General features: G+C 37.7%; 1 protein-coding gene across 2 annotated transcripts in view; it reads right to left on the reverse strand.

Annotated features, from left to right (window-relative positions):
- GULP1 (GULP PTB domain containing engulfment adaptor 1) overlaps nt 1–17827 on the reverse strand; it is a 216541-nt gene that overhangs the window by 12782 nt on the left and 185932 nt on the right. For both annotated transcript variants that reach the window (XM_055308305.1, XM_055308304.1), the window contains exons 8-9: nt 13408–13524; nt 12648–12740 (exon numbers count right to left, since the gene is read on the reverse strand). In XM_055308305.1, the coding sequence (XP_055164280.1) occupies nt 12648–12740; nt 13408–13524 (210 nt within the window). The remainder of the gene's footprint in view (nt 1–12647; nt 12741–13407; nt 13525–17827) is intronic.

The raw sequence follows: 17827 nt of genomic DNA on the forward strand, positions 1-17827 counted from the left end.
CCACCAAAAGTGTTATCTGGGTCGGTCTGGGTCAGGCATGACCCAGGAATGAGGCAACCAGCACTTTGATTGCCATTCTGGGGGGCAAAATACACTCACACGTACATACACACAATCTAGAGAAGAAAGAGAACTCTTATTTTGGAGAAGAATAGAAGGAAAAACTTGCTTTTCCTCAAATAACATGAACAGAGATTACTTGGCATGTTTCACAGTAAAATTAGACTTTTTGGAATATATTTATTTTTCTCATTCATAGATAATGAAGGTAATGGAAGAAAAATAAGGCTGATTGTGTGTAAAGAGTCACACATTTGCTATAATGATATTCAAATCTTGACTGTTCTTGAAAACAAAATAAACCAACCAAAACATCTTTAGCCTGTCCATCTTTACTCTTCTAGCCTCATATTTTTTGCTTTTTCCCTTAAGACTAACTTCCTTGGGAGAGGTACTAACTCCTATCAATCTAGACTTTGCTCTTTTTGTACCAAACACCACTGAAACTGCTTTTACCAATATCAGCAATGACCTACTTTCCCAGTCGCCATATCTGAGGGTTCTTTGAAGTTACTTGTCCTAACTTGCCTTTCTGTGGACATACCTGAAATTTTTTCACTTTGATATCAATAGCACATTTTAGCAGAGTTTAAAAAAATATGTGGGATAATAAGAATTTTCTGCTTAGCAAATTACATGAGGTCTTGGGATGCTGCTCTCACTGATTGGCTTGGGAAGGCCACATTTAGAAGGTGGTGGTATTAACAGTCCCAGTGACAGTCTGGAATCAGGCGAGTTGACAGGAGTGACAGTAACGGAAGAAATATTTAGACAGGAAGATGAATCATCACTACTACGCCAGAAAGAGGATGAGCATCTCTGAAACCCATGTTGCTCATGATCAGACATTTTGTGCAGCAGCTGTAAAGGAATGACAGAAAAATACACTAAGGACAAGAAAGAAGACATGGAGGAAAAAGGAAAAAGTATATATGAAAATCTATTTGTAAAATGATATATTGTGAAAAGAATAGTTTCAACATAACTACTGTTTAAAAAATTATTTGAATATATTTTCCTATTGCAACGTTCCTTAGATTCCAGAATGTTTAATTTGACCATTTTTCACTGAAATCTTAAATTTTTAGATAAATAAAATGTTGCATCAGTAGGACTTGAGAGGACAACAATTAAGAGTAAAGCTTACTGATTCATTTCAGTAAGAGCTTCTGTGTAATGACACAGGAAAAGGAATCAAAATAATAAAAAAAACACTCATTGATGTAGGAGTAAAGTCTAGTAAAAAGTAATGACTTTGTAGAATTTTCAAAAAGGTTTACAACAATCATTTTAAATTTAATCCTCAAAACGTTCTTTTGAGATATTTGTATGAGTAATGTTATGTCCTTATTATAATAAAGATATGGGAAGTAAGGCCCATAGATTCTTTGTGATTTATTCCTTTATGAGGTAAGAAGCAGAGCCTAAATCTAAAACAATCTAACTCCAATCATCACGACCTTTCTGTAAATTGTGAGTTCCAAATGGTCTAAAACTTTCCAGGGACAGGCAAAGGGGGCCATCCAGCATTTCGAATAAGTGAGATAATAAATAATCAGATGGTCAGTAAGTGGTACACTGCGCTGGGTCTGCACAGCAGTTTTCGAATGACTTTTATAAGGTATTTGCATTACAGTCTGGAAAGTTACTGTCAAAAGCTGAGCTGGTAAGAACTGAGCTGTCAGAGTGGTCAATGAAAACAACAAGCCAAAATGAAAGTAATAATCCAGTCTTTATTCACGTCCTGCTCTAGTATAAGCAAGAGGCCAGAGAGAAGGTGCTGGCTTCATCAGTGTCCCCGTTTACCCCAGGAAATGGCACTGGGCTAGGATCAGAAGTATCCGTGCAGAAGCATGGCTTCGTCTCTCTGCTGAAGGAGCCCTGAACCAAGGTCCTGCTGGGTTGTGTGGTGTGGTGTCTGGAGGGAGGGAGCAAGCCATGGGGAGAGAAAGGAGAAAGAGCGAGGAGCAGCAATGTCCTGAATACTGACTCACAGTGGAGAAAGGAGTCTTCGAGGCCCTCAGAAGATGGTCTTGACAGAAGCATTTTAAAAAGGCCATGGCCAAGGGGCTCCAAAAAGGAAGCCTCTGAACATGGGCACCAGGCTGGGAACGTAGATGTGCCACGTGGAAAAGCGCAGTGGGCCTAGGGGTCCTAGGGGTGGAGGAGCTGAGTCCGACTGCCTCGCCTGCACTCTGGGCCCTCTACCTGGGGAGGGGACTGCAGCCTATCCCAAGGCCAGCCAGCGGAAGCTTTGGTAATGGTCTAGGACAGAGCCCAATGGGCTTGGCCCTGAGGTGGGACTTCCCAACTACAGGGCATACCTCAGAGATTTCTTAACACTAATAGGAACACGAATACGCCTTTTGACAACTTCACAGTGAAAAGTTATAACAAAAAGGATGGTTTGGAGAACTCACAAATCTGAAGGAAGTGTTTAGGCTAAGAGTCACCTCTCCACACATTTCTCAAATTTGAGGGGAAAATAAGGCAGTGGAACCTGAGAGGTTTAAGTTGAGGGAAGGGTTTAGTGTGGAAGCACAATTTCTGATGGTCTGGGTTATATAACTTATCACTCTATCAATATGGATATAGTTATATGATTACCATTTTCCCTATTGCTTTCCATAATGAGCTCTCTGTAGAGATGTGTGCACGCATATACACAATTTTAAAGTCTATTTTACAGTCTATGCAGCTTACTCTATAATTTTGTGATTGGTGGTCATTTTTTTAATGATTTACTTAATTTTAAGTGACAACTGTAAATTCCCTGTGGACAAAACTTTTCTAAATTTCATCTAAAAGAAATACTTTCTAAAAGCTATATAACACATCAAAGTAAAAGACATAGTATAAACTGTTTATGTATATTTACTGTCTAATTTATACTAGAGCAACTTTTAAACTCAAACTATGAATTGATAAGAATGTTTATATGGAGTGAAACATATTATGATATTAAGTGGAAGTTGTCCTTCGTATCATCTGGTTTATAACATAAATGATAGTACGCAAACGATTATATGACTTATATTAGTCAAAATATCTTACCAGATGCCTCAAAACAAACTGAAGGCCAAAATAACCTAACTTATAAATGCTCTAGTATTTTATGATAGTGTTAATATTATGCCTTCTACTTGCTTACGTAGGTGAAGAAGGTTTGTAACATGAAAATGATCAAGGTTTTAAATAACCCACTTAGGTATTTTCATTTTCAAATTGGTAAAACTTGGATATCTATAAATAGTTGTGCTATCCAAAGTTTAAGATTCCATCACAGGTTTCCTTTTGGGTCATCAGTAAAGTAGACTTGGTCAACTGGCATTTGTTGCTCTGGTCACACAGATCTCTCAATATGTTGAATCAGTTCCTTGCAGGTAATATTAAGAGACCACACATTAATAGCTGGAGCTTTTCCTGAGAAGTTACAAAATGTAGAAAGCAGGCCCACAGACTCGCATGAAAATAATTGATTGGTTATTAAAAGGCTGTGCCTTTTCAGTTGGGTATAAGCTCTCCACTTCACCACAACCACCACATGCTCATTATTAATGTCACAGCCCGGGCTCTGTGGACGTCGAGTTTGTGATTCCTAACTTAGAAATAATTCAAGTCAAGGAATTAAATATTATATCTATTAAATATTTTGAGTGGTGTTTCTAAATTTAGGGGGTCAGGAGCTAGTCATTTTTTTTTTAACTGCCATTTTTAACTGGTTGAGGATATTTTTTAAAGAAATAAATGCAGGGGGATTCCTGGGTGGCTCAGCAGTTTGGTGCCTGCCTTCAACCTGGGGCGTGATTCTGGAGTCCCGGGATCGAGTCCCACATCGGGCTCCCTGCATGGAGCCTGCTTCTCCCTCTGCCTGTGTCTCTGCCTCTCTCTCTGTGTGTCTCTCATGAATAAATAAATAAAATCTTTTTAAAAAAAGAAATTAAATGCATAGTTTAGATGGATACAGCCTGATATTTTTATTTCATGTCTCATCAGTATATTGACAGATGGCTAGAAACCAAGATTTTTGGACTCTCCTACAGAAATTCATGGTACCACTGTTTAGTATTTATGTTCATAATTCCAGCTGCTTTGGTCTTTGAAGGTGCACAGGATCTGATCCCATTCTAAGAGAAGGAGGAGCTCTATGCTCAACCATTCCATGTTAATTATGCAGACATTGTTAAGTTCTTAAGGCCTATTAGTAATGAGTGCCCAGGGGTACCTGGGTTGCTGAGTCATTAAGCATCCAACTCTTAATTTCAACTCAGGTCATGACCAAAGGGATGTGAGATTGAGCCCCACATCGGGCTCCACGCTGGACATGGAGCCTTCTTGGAATTTTCTCTCTTCCTTTGCCCCTTCTCTCTCTTTCAAAAAAAAAAAAAAAAAAAGGGAGTGCCCATAGTTGAGATTCGTTGTAGTTTTCTAGTTTGCTCTTTCAAGAAGCAGTGGCTTCATATATTTAGGCCCAGGTGAATATTTCAACCCTCTTAGCCTCGTCTAAATATGACAGCAATGATGAAGAATCATAAAAGGGTTTGAACTCTCAGTAAATGTTGAATACATTTAAACAACAAAGAAATTGCATCAAATAGTTCTTTGGTAACATCCACAGAAATATTAGAATGATATCAAAATTTTATCTTATGGTGTTAATTGTTTTGGTGATATAAATATTCAAACGCCTTTTTGAAAGGTAAAACACAACTCAGATTAAAATACGATTTATCATAATGATTAAAATAATTCTATTTAGAATCAGATTTAAGCAAATTACTTGAATTTTTAAAATTAATTTAATATTTATAAATATTTATTAATTTAATGTTTAATTATTTGTGTTTGAAATACGATGTCTAAATTTTTCTAGTTGAAAAACTGGTAGGTCATAAATAAAACTAAAGACGATGAAATACAACAGTGATGCAAAATGTTCTAGCCAACCCATGGATGCTCCCATGCTGATTCACACTCTCAAAGTTCACTATCATGTCACATTTGCAACAACCCTTTTTAAGTAGTTTTTAAAAGGAATAACTTCTAGAGTTTAGAATTTATAGCATCATGAATGGATTTTTTTTTTCCAGATTTCTAGATTCACAGTTTGGTTATTCTGGTCTCTTACTTGGAAGACCTGTTATCTTTTTTTTTTTTTCTTATTTATTTTTTTTGGAAGACCTGTTATTTGTTCTTACAAGAGTGTCACGGGTCAAGTGGATAGGATTGTCTGCAATTCCCAAAGAGAAAAACTGCAGCGAGAAACTAAATTCATTGATCAGATAGATGTTCATGGTTGGAACTGGAACGGAATATATTTTTCTCCCCGTTAGATAGAGCTTACTTCTTTAGAAGTGTCTTTTTTGCAAGTAACAATTGGGGAAGTGAAGCCGTGAACCGTGATCATTTTTGTGTGGGCAGCAAATGTTCTTGAATCAATGTCATGTTTAGAATTTATGCCTTTGTTTAAAGATTCACATTTGGCTTGTTGTGCAACGGAGTTTTCACAATCTGCTCTTGCCCATCTTGACTTCAGTAACAGTTGAGAGAACACTAGAGGAAGATAAATAGGCACTTTTGTTTACCCACAATGAAATACACATTTTAGGTTATAATTGTCCTATCAAGTCTAATCAGTGGCCACATGGTTGATTATGTAAAGGTAGAACTTTATCCAGTAACAAACACTTGGTTTAATTGAAAGGGAGACATTTATTTTACTCAGCAACAGAAAGTCCAGAACTTGTAAGGACTACAATTTTATTCATTTAACTTCTTGGCAATAGTCTGATTTGGTTAAAAGCATCTATAGCCAGAAAAGTTAAATGTAAGCATCCAGACACAGAATCAAGAGGAACGGTCTGATTTAACTTGCTGTGCCCACATCTTATAACGGAACAATCTTCTGGGGGCATTCATGGGGCCAGGAGGGCAGAATGAACCCTTTTTTCTGATATAAATACAGGCAGCGCTGCCATGTGAATGTAATAAATGGAAATCAGATTGTTCCTAGATAATTAGTACCAAATGGTGGAAACCCAACCTCTAATCTATTGCCAAACCACCAGAACACAGCAAAAAAGCAAACAGCCTAGTCAAGTAACGGAAATTTCTCAGTGTATCTAAATGTATAAAACAAGGACCCAATTTCTGAAACCAATGAAAAGATTTGCACAATGTCAGTGCGACACAGTGACATGCAGTACGGGCGCTATTGGAGGCTATTTCATCTGCCTTAGAAAAGGACCCTAGGACTGAACAGCAGGGTGATCAGGGGACGTGTCGGCATTCTGTTTGTTACGAGCAAGTTAAAAAATGGTTCGTCGATTATACATGAGAAAATTAAAAATAGGTGTGGTCCTTCATTCGTTGTGCATATGAGGAACTTGCTTCAGTGAAAACAAGTTTGGATAAATGGAACACATACACTGGCTTGTAGTTAGAAATGTCTTTTAATTTGGATAATGAGCAAAAAAAAAAAATAAGGCCCTCGTTCTGTTCTCCTTAGCTAGAACCTCACGCTGGGCACACTTATGCGGGGGGCATTGACTGAAACAATGAACAGTAGCCCAAATGGTGACAGAAAAAGCAAACTTCTCTCATTCGAGTACTATAATCACGAGCCCGACCTCCTCCTTCCATTCCAGATTTCTGGATCCGACCCCCTAGTGAGCACCCGGCGTCCAGTCGGCAGAGCTCACATGGGCAAAAGTGAAATCGTGACTCTCCGTCATGCCCCTTCCCCAAGTCATGGCTACCCTGCAAAATGGCACCACCACCCAGAGGCTAAAGACAAAACCCTAAGGGCCAATCCCGACTCCTCTTTTATCCTCCAGCCCCCAACCATCAGTAAATCATGCAAGCTCAAGTTAGGGGTGCCTGGGTGGCCCCATCGGTTAAGCATCTGACTTCGGCTCGGGGCGTGAGCTTAGGGTCCCGGGTGGGAGCCCGGTGTCTGGCTCTGTGCTCACCTGGGGGCGTCTCTCCTCCCACTCATGCTCGCATGCGTGCTCTCTCTTGAAGATACATAAATAAAATCTTAAAAAAAAATCTATCGGGTTATATGTGCCATCTGAAATGATGGAATTCTAGGCCAATTTACTCTTCTGCTTCTCCTACACAGTTTTTGGGATCTCATTTGGGCCTCTTTACAGACCAGGTGCATGTGTCAGCCAGATGATCCCCAAGTCCCCTACTTAATACTGTGAACAACTTCTCAGTGCAATTAAAAAAAGAAAAAAGTAACAAAAAAACCTCTACAGGGCCCTATAATATCTAGCCTCTGACCATCTCTCCAATGTCATCTCCAACTTTTTTGGGTCTTGGTCACTATGCTGTGGGCACAAAGATCTCATCACTGTTTCCAGCCCTTTGCACAGACAGCCTCCAGGTCTCAATTCAAATGCTACCTCCACAGAAAGGGCTTCCCTGATCACTGCTTCTAAGAGTCCCCACCCGGGCTCTCCTCTTCTGCTATATTTTGTTTTACTCATAGCATATATCAGATCTGGATTTTTACATTTATTTATTCATTTATCTATGGGTTGATTACCCATCTCCCTCCGTGTCCCATAACCACTGAAATCCATAGACGGCTAAAACCCAACAGCCTAGCATATCCTACGACTGCGTTAGACAGTCGACAGGTATCTCACAAGCTGCCGTAACAGACCACAACTGTATCTAATGTGTGCCGTTGACAAATGTGAGAAAATAAAGATCCAAAAGTGATGTGCATTGTACTACAACATAAGACACGTCACTAAGATACTACTTCAGAAAAGGAGTGATGACCTTGTACGACTAGGAAAAATGGAAACAAAACGAGTTTACACTGTGAAACCTTGAAAGGACTTTTTAGAATTGCCGAAGAATTTCGTTAGAAGTTTGAACCAAAATTACTAAGTTTGTATCCGCAAGACAAATCAGAATGACCAATTCTGTGGATGGCAGCCCCCATCCAAGAAATAGCAGCCTTTCCTCAGGTGCCTTGGGCAGTGCGGAGACGCGTACCTATCAGCTCACCCGCACAGGGACTCCTTGAAGGACAAAGGTTCTCAGTCTGAAACATCCCACTCAACACGGCCTCACTTTTTTTTTCATTTATGACTTTATATAGAATAAAATCAAATTTTCTAAAACTGAAATTTCTTATGAGAAGATCTGACTCCTCTGAACCATTGTTCTGTGTTACAGAAACTCAGCTATCACTTTGGACCTCTTGCTAGGAAAAATAGCTTGCGATCTTTTTGTTATCTAACCAAAAAATGTTTCTTAGTTTTCCGATGCTTCCCATAACTGACCTTATCTGCTATGTCATCACACACTGATAAGAACAGCATCCAAACCAGTGATTTGAATTATTTTCATTTTCTACATTACTTTTAATTTCACAATCCCTCCGTAATTCCATTCCTACTTTTGTTCTCCTCTCTCTCTCTCTTCCCAAAGAGACTATCTTAAAACTAAGATGAGAGATAAATCTTTTATTTTACTTTAATACTCACGTGATATGGACTTTATTGTTTGGGCAGCAAACCCGGATTCAGGAAATTATTGTTTTATATACTTATATTTTGGAACCGAATTACAGTGTTAAATCATTTGCAGAGAACCATTCCTGAATTATAAGAACCATTTCTTACATGGCAAAAGAGTCACTTCAGCGTGACTTCAGAAAATCTGGCTCCCAATAGGATCAAGAGCCATGTTGGGCTGGTCATTTGAGGAGAGTCTTTTGTCATTTGGGGCTTCTTCTCACAATATCGTACTGAAAGCTGAGAACCTGATGCCAAATTAATTTTTTATACCAAACCCACCTATATTGTAATTTTGATGTGTGTAATGGGATTCATAATTCACTCCAGAGCTTCTTCAATTCATGCATCAATTGCTGCCTCTAATCTTTTAAACAAACCGCTGAGAACTTCAGCAATTTTGAACCATTCTATCCTTTAGTCCTCCAAGAGCAAAGGAAACAAGGAAGGAAAAGCTACAGAGTCTCATTTTCAGAGTTACAAGCCCAACAAGCATGAACTGTGCATTAACCTTGCTACACGCGGTGGCCCGCTATGAGGTGCTGGTGTCCTGGCAGTCTCCTATAAAACTGATGGTCAAATTTCATAAGAAAGCTCTAACTTAACAGAAATTTGCTTTACTATAGGCCCACTGCAAGCTATTAAACAAGTTTATATATACTTACTTATATATACTTACTATACTTTAAAATTATTTTAATTTTTCATAATTTTCATTGTTTTCCTAGTTCAATTTTAATAGTTTGAATCATTAACAAACCTTCAACAGAGTGGATATTTGTAAGCACGACAATATTTCATCCTAAATAATGTAGATAGTTTAATTTAGTTCATTTTTAATATCAGAAAATTGGGACATAATTTTTGGAAATGTGAAATATAGTACTTAATGTTGTATTAATTAATTCCACATTACATAACCAAATTTCAAAATGAAAGGCAAAAACATTTGTTCATAATCTCTTCAAAAACTTTTAAAACATCAGATATCTTTAGCAACATAAAAACGTTGAGTCTCCTTCCTTTAAAAATCAAATAATTTCTATTTTTTATCTTAAAGATGTACATCCCCCAGTATGTCAGCAATTTAAAAAATCACATAAGCCTTTAGAAACTGAAAAATTGTGACAGTAATTTTTGAAGTTAAAATAAAGAAAAATACAAAGATCTTACTATGACAAAAGAATATAATTGCAAAGTTATAAGCTGAGTTCTTATAATAAATAATATAACACTTACTTATAATACTTATTATTACTTATAATAATAAAGCAATAAATTTTCTACACACATGGATTAGGTGCAAAAAAGTGATTTAGAGAAAATAGTTTCTCTTTTTTAAATTCAGCCTTTTAGTTAAAGTCTCTGAAGCATTCTATTGAGACACATTCAATACTGAGCTGAACGCAATGCTCATAACCATTAAATGACAACTTCCAGAGAGCTCATCATTCCTAAAAACTATTTGAGTAATTTTGTTGTTTTTCACATAACTAGCTCGACCAATGAGAACTGCTGAGTAAACTGACACACAGACTCTTTCGTTTCCATGCCGACGGTCAGGCGCATTGCTGGGGGGTGGGGGGCCCTCAGCCAGAGGCCCATGGGACTCAGGGAAGTGTCATCCCTACACTCCTCCCGATCTCCTGGCCCTCAACACTTCTAAAGTCGACCTGGTGACCAGTTAGGTCCCCAATGCGCATGCTCACCCCCAGCCTGGCCCACCTCTTCTTGGTGACCCCAGTGCTACTCCAGGGCAGCACCTGCTTTCAGGAGAGAAAGAGGGGAGGGCTGCTTCATCATTCATCAACATGCCCCCAACCCGTCGGCGCCTCCCCAATCTGCCTTGTCCCTCAACGTGATACTTAGTTCTCCATCCAGGGACAGAGTGTGCTCAGTGAATGAGCTTTGGGTTTGCATCCAAACCAAATGGATGGATCTTACTTTGTTCCGCTGCAAATATGAAGACTAAAGTAAAGCTACTATTCATATGCAATGAGTGTCAGGAAGGGCATTTTACTAAGGCTGCCTGACAAAGTAACTTCCCTTCGTCACGTTCATACTTCTAGTTTGTTTCCAGGACGGCTTATAGGAAGGGTTTCAACAAGACCCAGAAGGACGTTACTCCATTTTGGGACCACAGTTTAAAGGAATTTGAGCTGATGCTCTCTGCTCCCTGGGATGAGGGAGGAAAGAAAAAAATATCACAATCTTTTTTTTTTTAATCTTTTTTTAAAATTTATATTTATTTATGATAGTCACAGAGAGAGAGAGAGAGAGAGAGAGAGAGAGAGAGAGAGAGGGGCAGAGACACAGGCAGAGGGAGAAGCAGGCTCCATGCACCGGGAGCCCGATGTGGGATTCGATCCCGGGTCTCCAGGATCGCGCATGGGCCAAAGGCAGGCGCCAAACCGCTGTGCCACCCAGGGATCCCAAAATATCACAATCTTGATGAGAAGCCAACAGTGATGGTAGAGAAGAGGGAAAACAGGAAGGCTATAATAATAAAGCAAGTCTCACTGTCCATAACAAAGGTACGTGGGAACATATGAACCTACTCCCCACCTCTCTTATCTTGGCCACGGCAGCCCCACTGTCATACGCTATATGCCAAGCAATGGAAATGCCAACAGCATCCGCGAGAAAGATGGAAAAATGTTGAGTTTAAAAGAAAGTTTTTTGACCCATTTCCAGGGAGGGCAGACCAAATTTGAAACCCTAAATGCAATTTTCTATAGGAGCATTCTTTCTAGTGATGAACTGGTGAAATATTCTAGAACTAGATAGTCATACACACACACACACACACACACACACACACACACACACACACACGTATTTATGTATTCTATAGAGTTTTCATTGAGTCAGCCTAGAGGTTGAACCAAGATGGACTTACAAATAAAAATCAGTATATGGTTGAGCACACGGACTCCCATGTCATAGGCTGCCTTCTTGCCCTGCTAATATTTGCTCTACAAGCTTTGATGTAGCCCCACTCATCTGCTTCTTTTTTTTTTGCCTCTGATATTCCTTTTATATCAAATAAATCACAGCCAAGCAAATGTCATAATGTTTTCCCCTAAGTTTTCATCTACGAGATCTAGGGTTGAAACTTCTGTTTGTTTCTTTTATCCATTTTGGGATTTTATGTGTCCACGTATCTGCATAATGTAAGATAAGGATCAAGTGTCATTATTTTGCATGTGGCTATACAACACCATTTTTTATAGACACTGTCCTTTCCCCATTGTGTATGAAACAAAATCTTAGAAACAAAAATTCTTTTTCTATAAGTCTGCAAGTGCCATAATTGTGTTCCAGTTTATAGCATCGTGCTATAAGTTATACAGTAAACATTTTTAATGCAAAATAAAATATATACTTTATTGGAAATATCAGTAGCACAGATGATTCAAGAAGAAAAAAAGTCTTCTAAATATATTTTGTCAGAAAAAATATTGTCTTAAATTCCATCTTCCTCTTCCAAAAGATTCCCTTAGCCAAAATCATGAAAGAATGGCATCATACATGGTATTGGGGGAAAGATTTCAAATCTATGATAAACCAAAAGTAAATAATTTAAATATTTGAGAGTTGTCTGCAGAGACAGCCATTCATTTTAGTGTCTGAAATTCAGCTGTGCCCCTCCCAGTGGAAACCCTTGCGATGCAACATAAAAAACCAAAGCCAGTCTCGTTAACAGTCCAGGATCTATAATGAAGTGGATTGGCTTAGGTCATGAAATCTAACCTCAGTAAATAGTGATCAATAAGGATGAAAGAAATATGATGTCACAACGAGAAAAAGAACAAACGGAGGGATGGCTTATTCTACAAAACACCAGGGAAAAGAGCAACATGGCAAAACAGCTCTTTTCTGAGCCACCTACATGATTTTGATTTTTTTTAATTAGCATCTTTTATCTGTATCATGTTTTAAAATATTGATGGAGGATATTACAAACATCCCAGAGCTGATGACCCGAGATGCTTTATTACCATGAAGTCTCGTTTCTAAGGAAAATATGCACATGATCTATATACTTACTGGAGACGTTGATACTTGGGTTACTCTTAGCTGGCTTTCCAAATCTTGTACTTTGTTTTTAAGTTCCATATTTTCGGCTTCTAAGTCTTGAATCTAAAAAGCAATGATTATTGAATAATCTTCAAATTTATTCTTGGGAAATATTGGCTATTATATCGGCTACATTAATGAATAGGACTTTATATTATTTGAAATTTTAATGTACTCTTATGCACAAGGGAGAACATTACTTGATAATGACTGGGACATATCAGGAGATTCTAGATCACGGGAATTTTATTAAATTTAAAATGTTCTTACATGTGTGTAAATCCCATGTTTCTAATACCTCATCTGTGTGTTTTCTCGTTGCACTGTGCAGTCTGTTACCCATAATCCTGGAGTATAACCGCAAGACAGTGAAACTTGCTTATGATGATTTTGAAGACAGTGGAGAAAGGGTGTAATTTAATTACAAAGGAATCTGATCTGCATGGGAAACCACTTACCCAGCATCTGCTGCTTCTGCTGCTCTGATCCCCATGAGAAGCATCAGGAAGTGAAGCAAAGTCACATGAGAACACTAAGTTCTTGTGGGAATTCAATATAAAATGGTTAAAAACTGTGCAGGGGATCAGGAATGAAAAATTATAGGAACACAGTAAAGCAGTTCCAATCGGTGTGGGGGGGGAATTTAATGGCAGGCCTTCTAAATGTGTTTGATGATATGCAAGTTTCCCTGTAGTTACATGACATAAACGTTAGAGTTTAGTTTACTCACTCTTTTCTGTAATCCCGCAATCTGTTTTCTGGTTTCAACATCTTTTCCTCCAGATTCTAGAAACTTCCTGTATGCCAGGTCAAATGCTTGGCCAATTGTTAAAGTTATTTCTTCAGCCTTTGTAAAAATCAAAGATTTCATATGTCAGACTGTTCTTTGAATCAAGGAAAACATTCACATGAGGTACTTCAAAGGGGCAACGGCTGTAGGTAGAGATGTGGTAAATGAATCAGGTCGTCTGTGTTAACGTAATTCAATGTTTATTCATGCACAAAACTAAAAAAAAAATTCTAATTAAATGAGTAGCTGTTGAAGTTGGAAGGGAGAGTTCTATCCACCTTCTCATCTTTTGTCTTAGTATTTTTTTCCTAGTTTGTTTTCCTTCTTTCCTGAATATTTTTTTGGTGCCTATTAAATGAAAGCACAGTGCCAACTGCAGTTTCTCTTGTTGCTTTGCTACTTATTTCCTCTTCCTAATGAAGAGGGCTGGCTAACCCTGGCAGGTAACTCGAATGAGGCTGACGGGGTGGTGTTGTGGAAAACCTGAGGTGTGCCCTCTCCAAGTGGAATACTCAGTTCCAGTTAGTTGTTGGCTTGTGGAAATGAACAATTCCAACCCACAGTTGTCAGATTGTAAATATGTGAGATGAGGTCAGAAACCTGAATTTTTATATGAAAGTTCTCCATTGTAAATGATAGTAAACCTTATAATGTAAAACACAGCACCTGCTGAACGAAATACAACTGTCCTCTGAATTTGGCCTCATAAACAACTGACGGTTTGGTCGGTTAATCAGAAACCGTTCTCAATGCCCCCAAGTCCACCAGTTCATTCCTTCCTCATTCATATCTTGACTGGAATATGTCTTGCATGATGTAAACACTAAATAAAAATCTATTTACCTTATTGATATTTAAAAAGATTAGTAAAGGCATCAATTGACTTCATGCATCATGAATATATATTTAATTATAAGATTTCCAGACGACATAAAAACTGGTGGTAATAATCAATCTTGAATAGACCATGCTTTAATTTACTGTGAATCCTAAAACTTTGTGATATGCTATGAATAATCTTTTTTTTTTTAATTTTATTTATTTATTTATTTATTTATTTATTTATTTATTTATTTATTTTAATTTATGATAGAGAGAGAGAGAAGCAGAGACATAGGCAGAGGGAGAAGCAGGCTCCATGCACCAGGAGCCCGACGTGGGATTCGATCCCGGGTCTCCAGGATCGCGCCCTGGGCCAAAGGCAGGCGCCAAACCGCTGCGCCACCCAGGGATCCCTGCTATGAATAATCTAAATTGAAAATAGACTTCATTTATTTGGGGAATATAAATAATAGTAAAAGGGAATAGAAGGGAAGGGAGAAGAAATGGGTAGGAAATATCAGAAAGGGAGACAGAACATGAGAGACTCCTAACTCCGGGAAACGAACTAGGGGTGGTGGAAGGGGAGGTGGGAGAGGGGTGGGGGTGACTGGGTGACGGGCACTGAAGGGGGCACTTGACAGGATGAGCACTGGGTGTTATTCTGTACATTGGCAAATTGAACACCAATAAAAAATAAATTATTAAAAAAACCCAAACAAATAAATAAATAAGAAAAATAAAAATAAAAATAAAAAATAAAAAAATGAAAATAGACTTCATTAATAACACCGATTTTTTTTCTTAATGTTTCAAGTTTTTATTTAAATTCTACTTAGTTCACATATAGTGAAATATTGGTTTTGGGAGTGGAACCTAGTGATTCACCACTATAACAGCCACTGCTCATCCCAACAAGTGTCCTTAATGCCCATCACTCATTTAGCGCACTCCCCCACCCACCTCCCCGCCAGTGACCGTCCATTTGTTTTCTATAGTTAAGAGTCTCTTTTATGAATAACATGGATTTAATTAAGACATTGTCATTTATGTAGTGCACTACTTGTTTAAGAAAGGCTTTTAGTCATAAAAAAATCATAGTCTAACCCAGTTAACTGAACGATACAAAATATATGCCTAAGATTATACATAAGAACTATCTGTCTTACAAACAAGTAGAAGGGGGAAAAAAAAAGAAGCTACATTAAGGAATATTAAAGAGATGAAAATGCCAGATACCAAACTATGTGTACTCAGTGGTTCAAACTAACAAAAAAGTGTACACATAAAAAAATTAGTTGCATTGAATGTTGGGATCACATATAATATCAGAACATGGTAAATGTGATTATAATAGGTTATGGGACTATCAGTTTTTTTTTAGTATCTCTAACTTCAAAACTTTAGGTAATGTATTGGTATTTGTTTTATGATAATAAGACATATGTGTAAACTATGTTTGTTTTGCTACCTTCTTAATTATGGGTTCAGTGTCTTCTTACTAAGATAGTAATATGTTACCCTCAACTACTCCAGGTGTACATTACAGAGAATCATTTCAGTGGTAGTAAGGCTGATCTATCATTAATAGATTTGACTTCATTATTTGTTCACAATAACTTTTAAAAATCACATTCTCTTTTTATAATAAGCCATATCTTTTGTAATAAGATATCTTTTTTATTAAAATGGCATTTAGCGGGCAGCCCGGGTGGCCCAGCGGTTTAGCGCCACCTTCAGCCCAGGGCGTGATCCTGGAGACCTGGGATCGAGTCCCGTGACAGGCTCCCTCTGCCTGTGTCTCTGCCTCCTTCTCTATCATGAAAAAATGAATAAAATCTTTTTAAAAAATGGCATTTAGCTCCCTAGAAAATATTTTGCATATATCACCTCACTTGATTCTCATAGTGAATCTATGAAGTGGGAATTATTATTATCCCCAAAATATATACGCAACCTCAGTTCTGTGAGGTCTCAGTTTGCGAGTGGAGAAACTGGATTCAAATCTAAAATATTTCACTCTACAAGCCCTGATTTTTTAATAAACAATAAAACATCAGAGATCATATCTGCACAATCAGTTGTGTTTTTGATAAACGTACGTACCTATGTAACCACTGTATCGTTAAAGGTATGGAGTATTTCTATCTACCACCCCCGAAAGCTCTCTCCTACGTACTTCTAGTCAATCACGGTTCTTATGCGTAACCATTGCTAGACTTCCCTCACCATAAATCAGTTTTCTCTGTCCTTGTATCCATAAAAATGAGCCATATAATACACATTCTTTTCTGTCTGGCTTCTTGCGGAGTTTCTCAGACGTTGTGTGTATCGTTTGCTTTATTGATGACTCGTGCTCCATCCAATGAATATACCACATTGATTTATCTACTTGGCCTGTAAGGAACACTTGCATTGTTTTCGACTCTTAGTTATAAATAAAACTGCTACAAACACTCTTCTAAAATCTTTTCATGGACATCTGTTTTCAAAAATCTGGATAAATATCTAAAATGGAAATGCTAAATCATGGAACGGCTCTGTTTTAACATTACAGGAAATTGCCAAACTGTTTTTGCAAAGTAACTGCACCATTTTATGTTCCCACCAGCAGAAAAAGAGCTCTAGTTGCTCCTCATTCTGACCAGTATCATATGTCGACAGTCTTCCTAGTTGGTCACCTTACTGGATGAAGTGGTGCTATCTCAATGTGCTTTTAACTTGAATTTCCCTGTTGAATAATTACATTAGCCCAGGTCCATGAATCACTAAGCTAAGAATATTAATTTTCCCTCCTTGATCATTTAATGAAATATAAAGAGCAAGAACATTTTTTTAAAAATTCTAAAACATTTAATTCAAAAAATTATTACAAGGTAAACATGAAATATAGCAAGAATATATAATAAGTACCTTACAAAAAAATAAAGCTTGTGAAAAGACTGGATGCAAAAATTCCTTCTAGGGATAAATGTATGATTTTTATGACACGTGAACCTTTTTTTTTTTTTTTACAATTTGTTAACAAGTAAGAGAGGTTTTAAGCTTTGCCTTATGTACATCTCACATAATTAAAAATATGCCCGTGGGGGGGAGGCTCATTAAGGCTACTAGTTAAAGTTTATCAAGTGTACGCGCACCTGAGGGTGCAGTCAGGTGAGCAGCTGACTCTTGACTCTTGGTTTTGGCTCAGATCATGATCTCAGGGTCGTGACCTCAACCCCTGCATCAGGCTCCATGCTTAGCACAGAGTCGGTTTCAGAATCTCTCTCCCCCTCCCTCTGCCCCTCTCCACGTGTGCTCACTCTCTCTTTTTCTCAAAAATAAATAAATAAATAAATAAATAAATAAATCTTTTAAAAAATTATCAAGTGTGATATCCAGTGAATAAAGTATAATATATTAATATCTGGAAACAAAACTTTGAAAAAAATGATGGCTAAGCAGTTGGTATTCGCCATACATGGAATCAATGAGGGCAATCACATCATAATGATTATCTACATTCTAATTTTAACTTTTAAATTTCATGGGATGAGTA

This window comes from Nyctereutes procyonoides, unplaced genomic scaffold (genome assembly GCF_905146905.1).
Source record: "Nyctereutes procyonoides isolate TBG_1078 unplaced genomic scaffold, NYPRO_anot_genome, whole genome shotgun sequence".
NCBI lineage: Eukaryota > Metazoa > Chordata > Mammalia > Carnivora > Canidae > Nyctereutes > Nyctereutes procyonoides.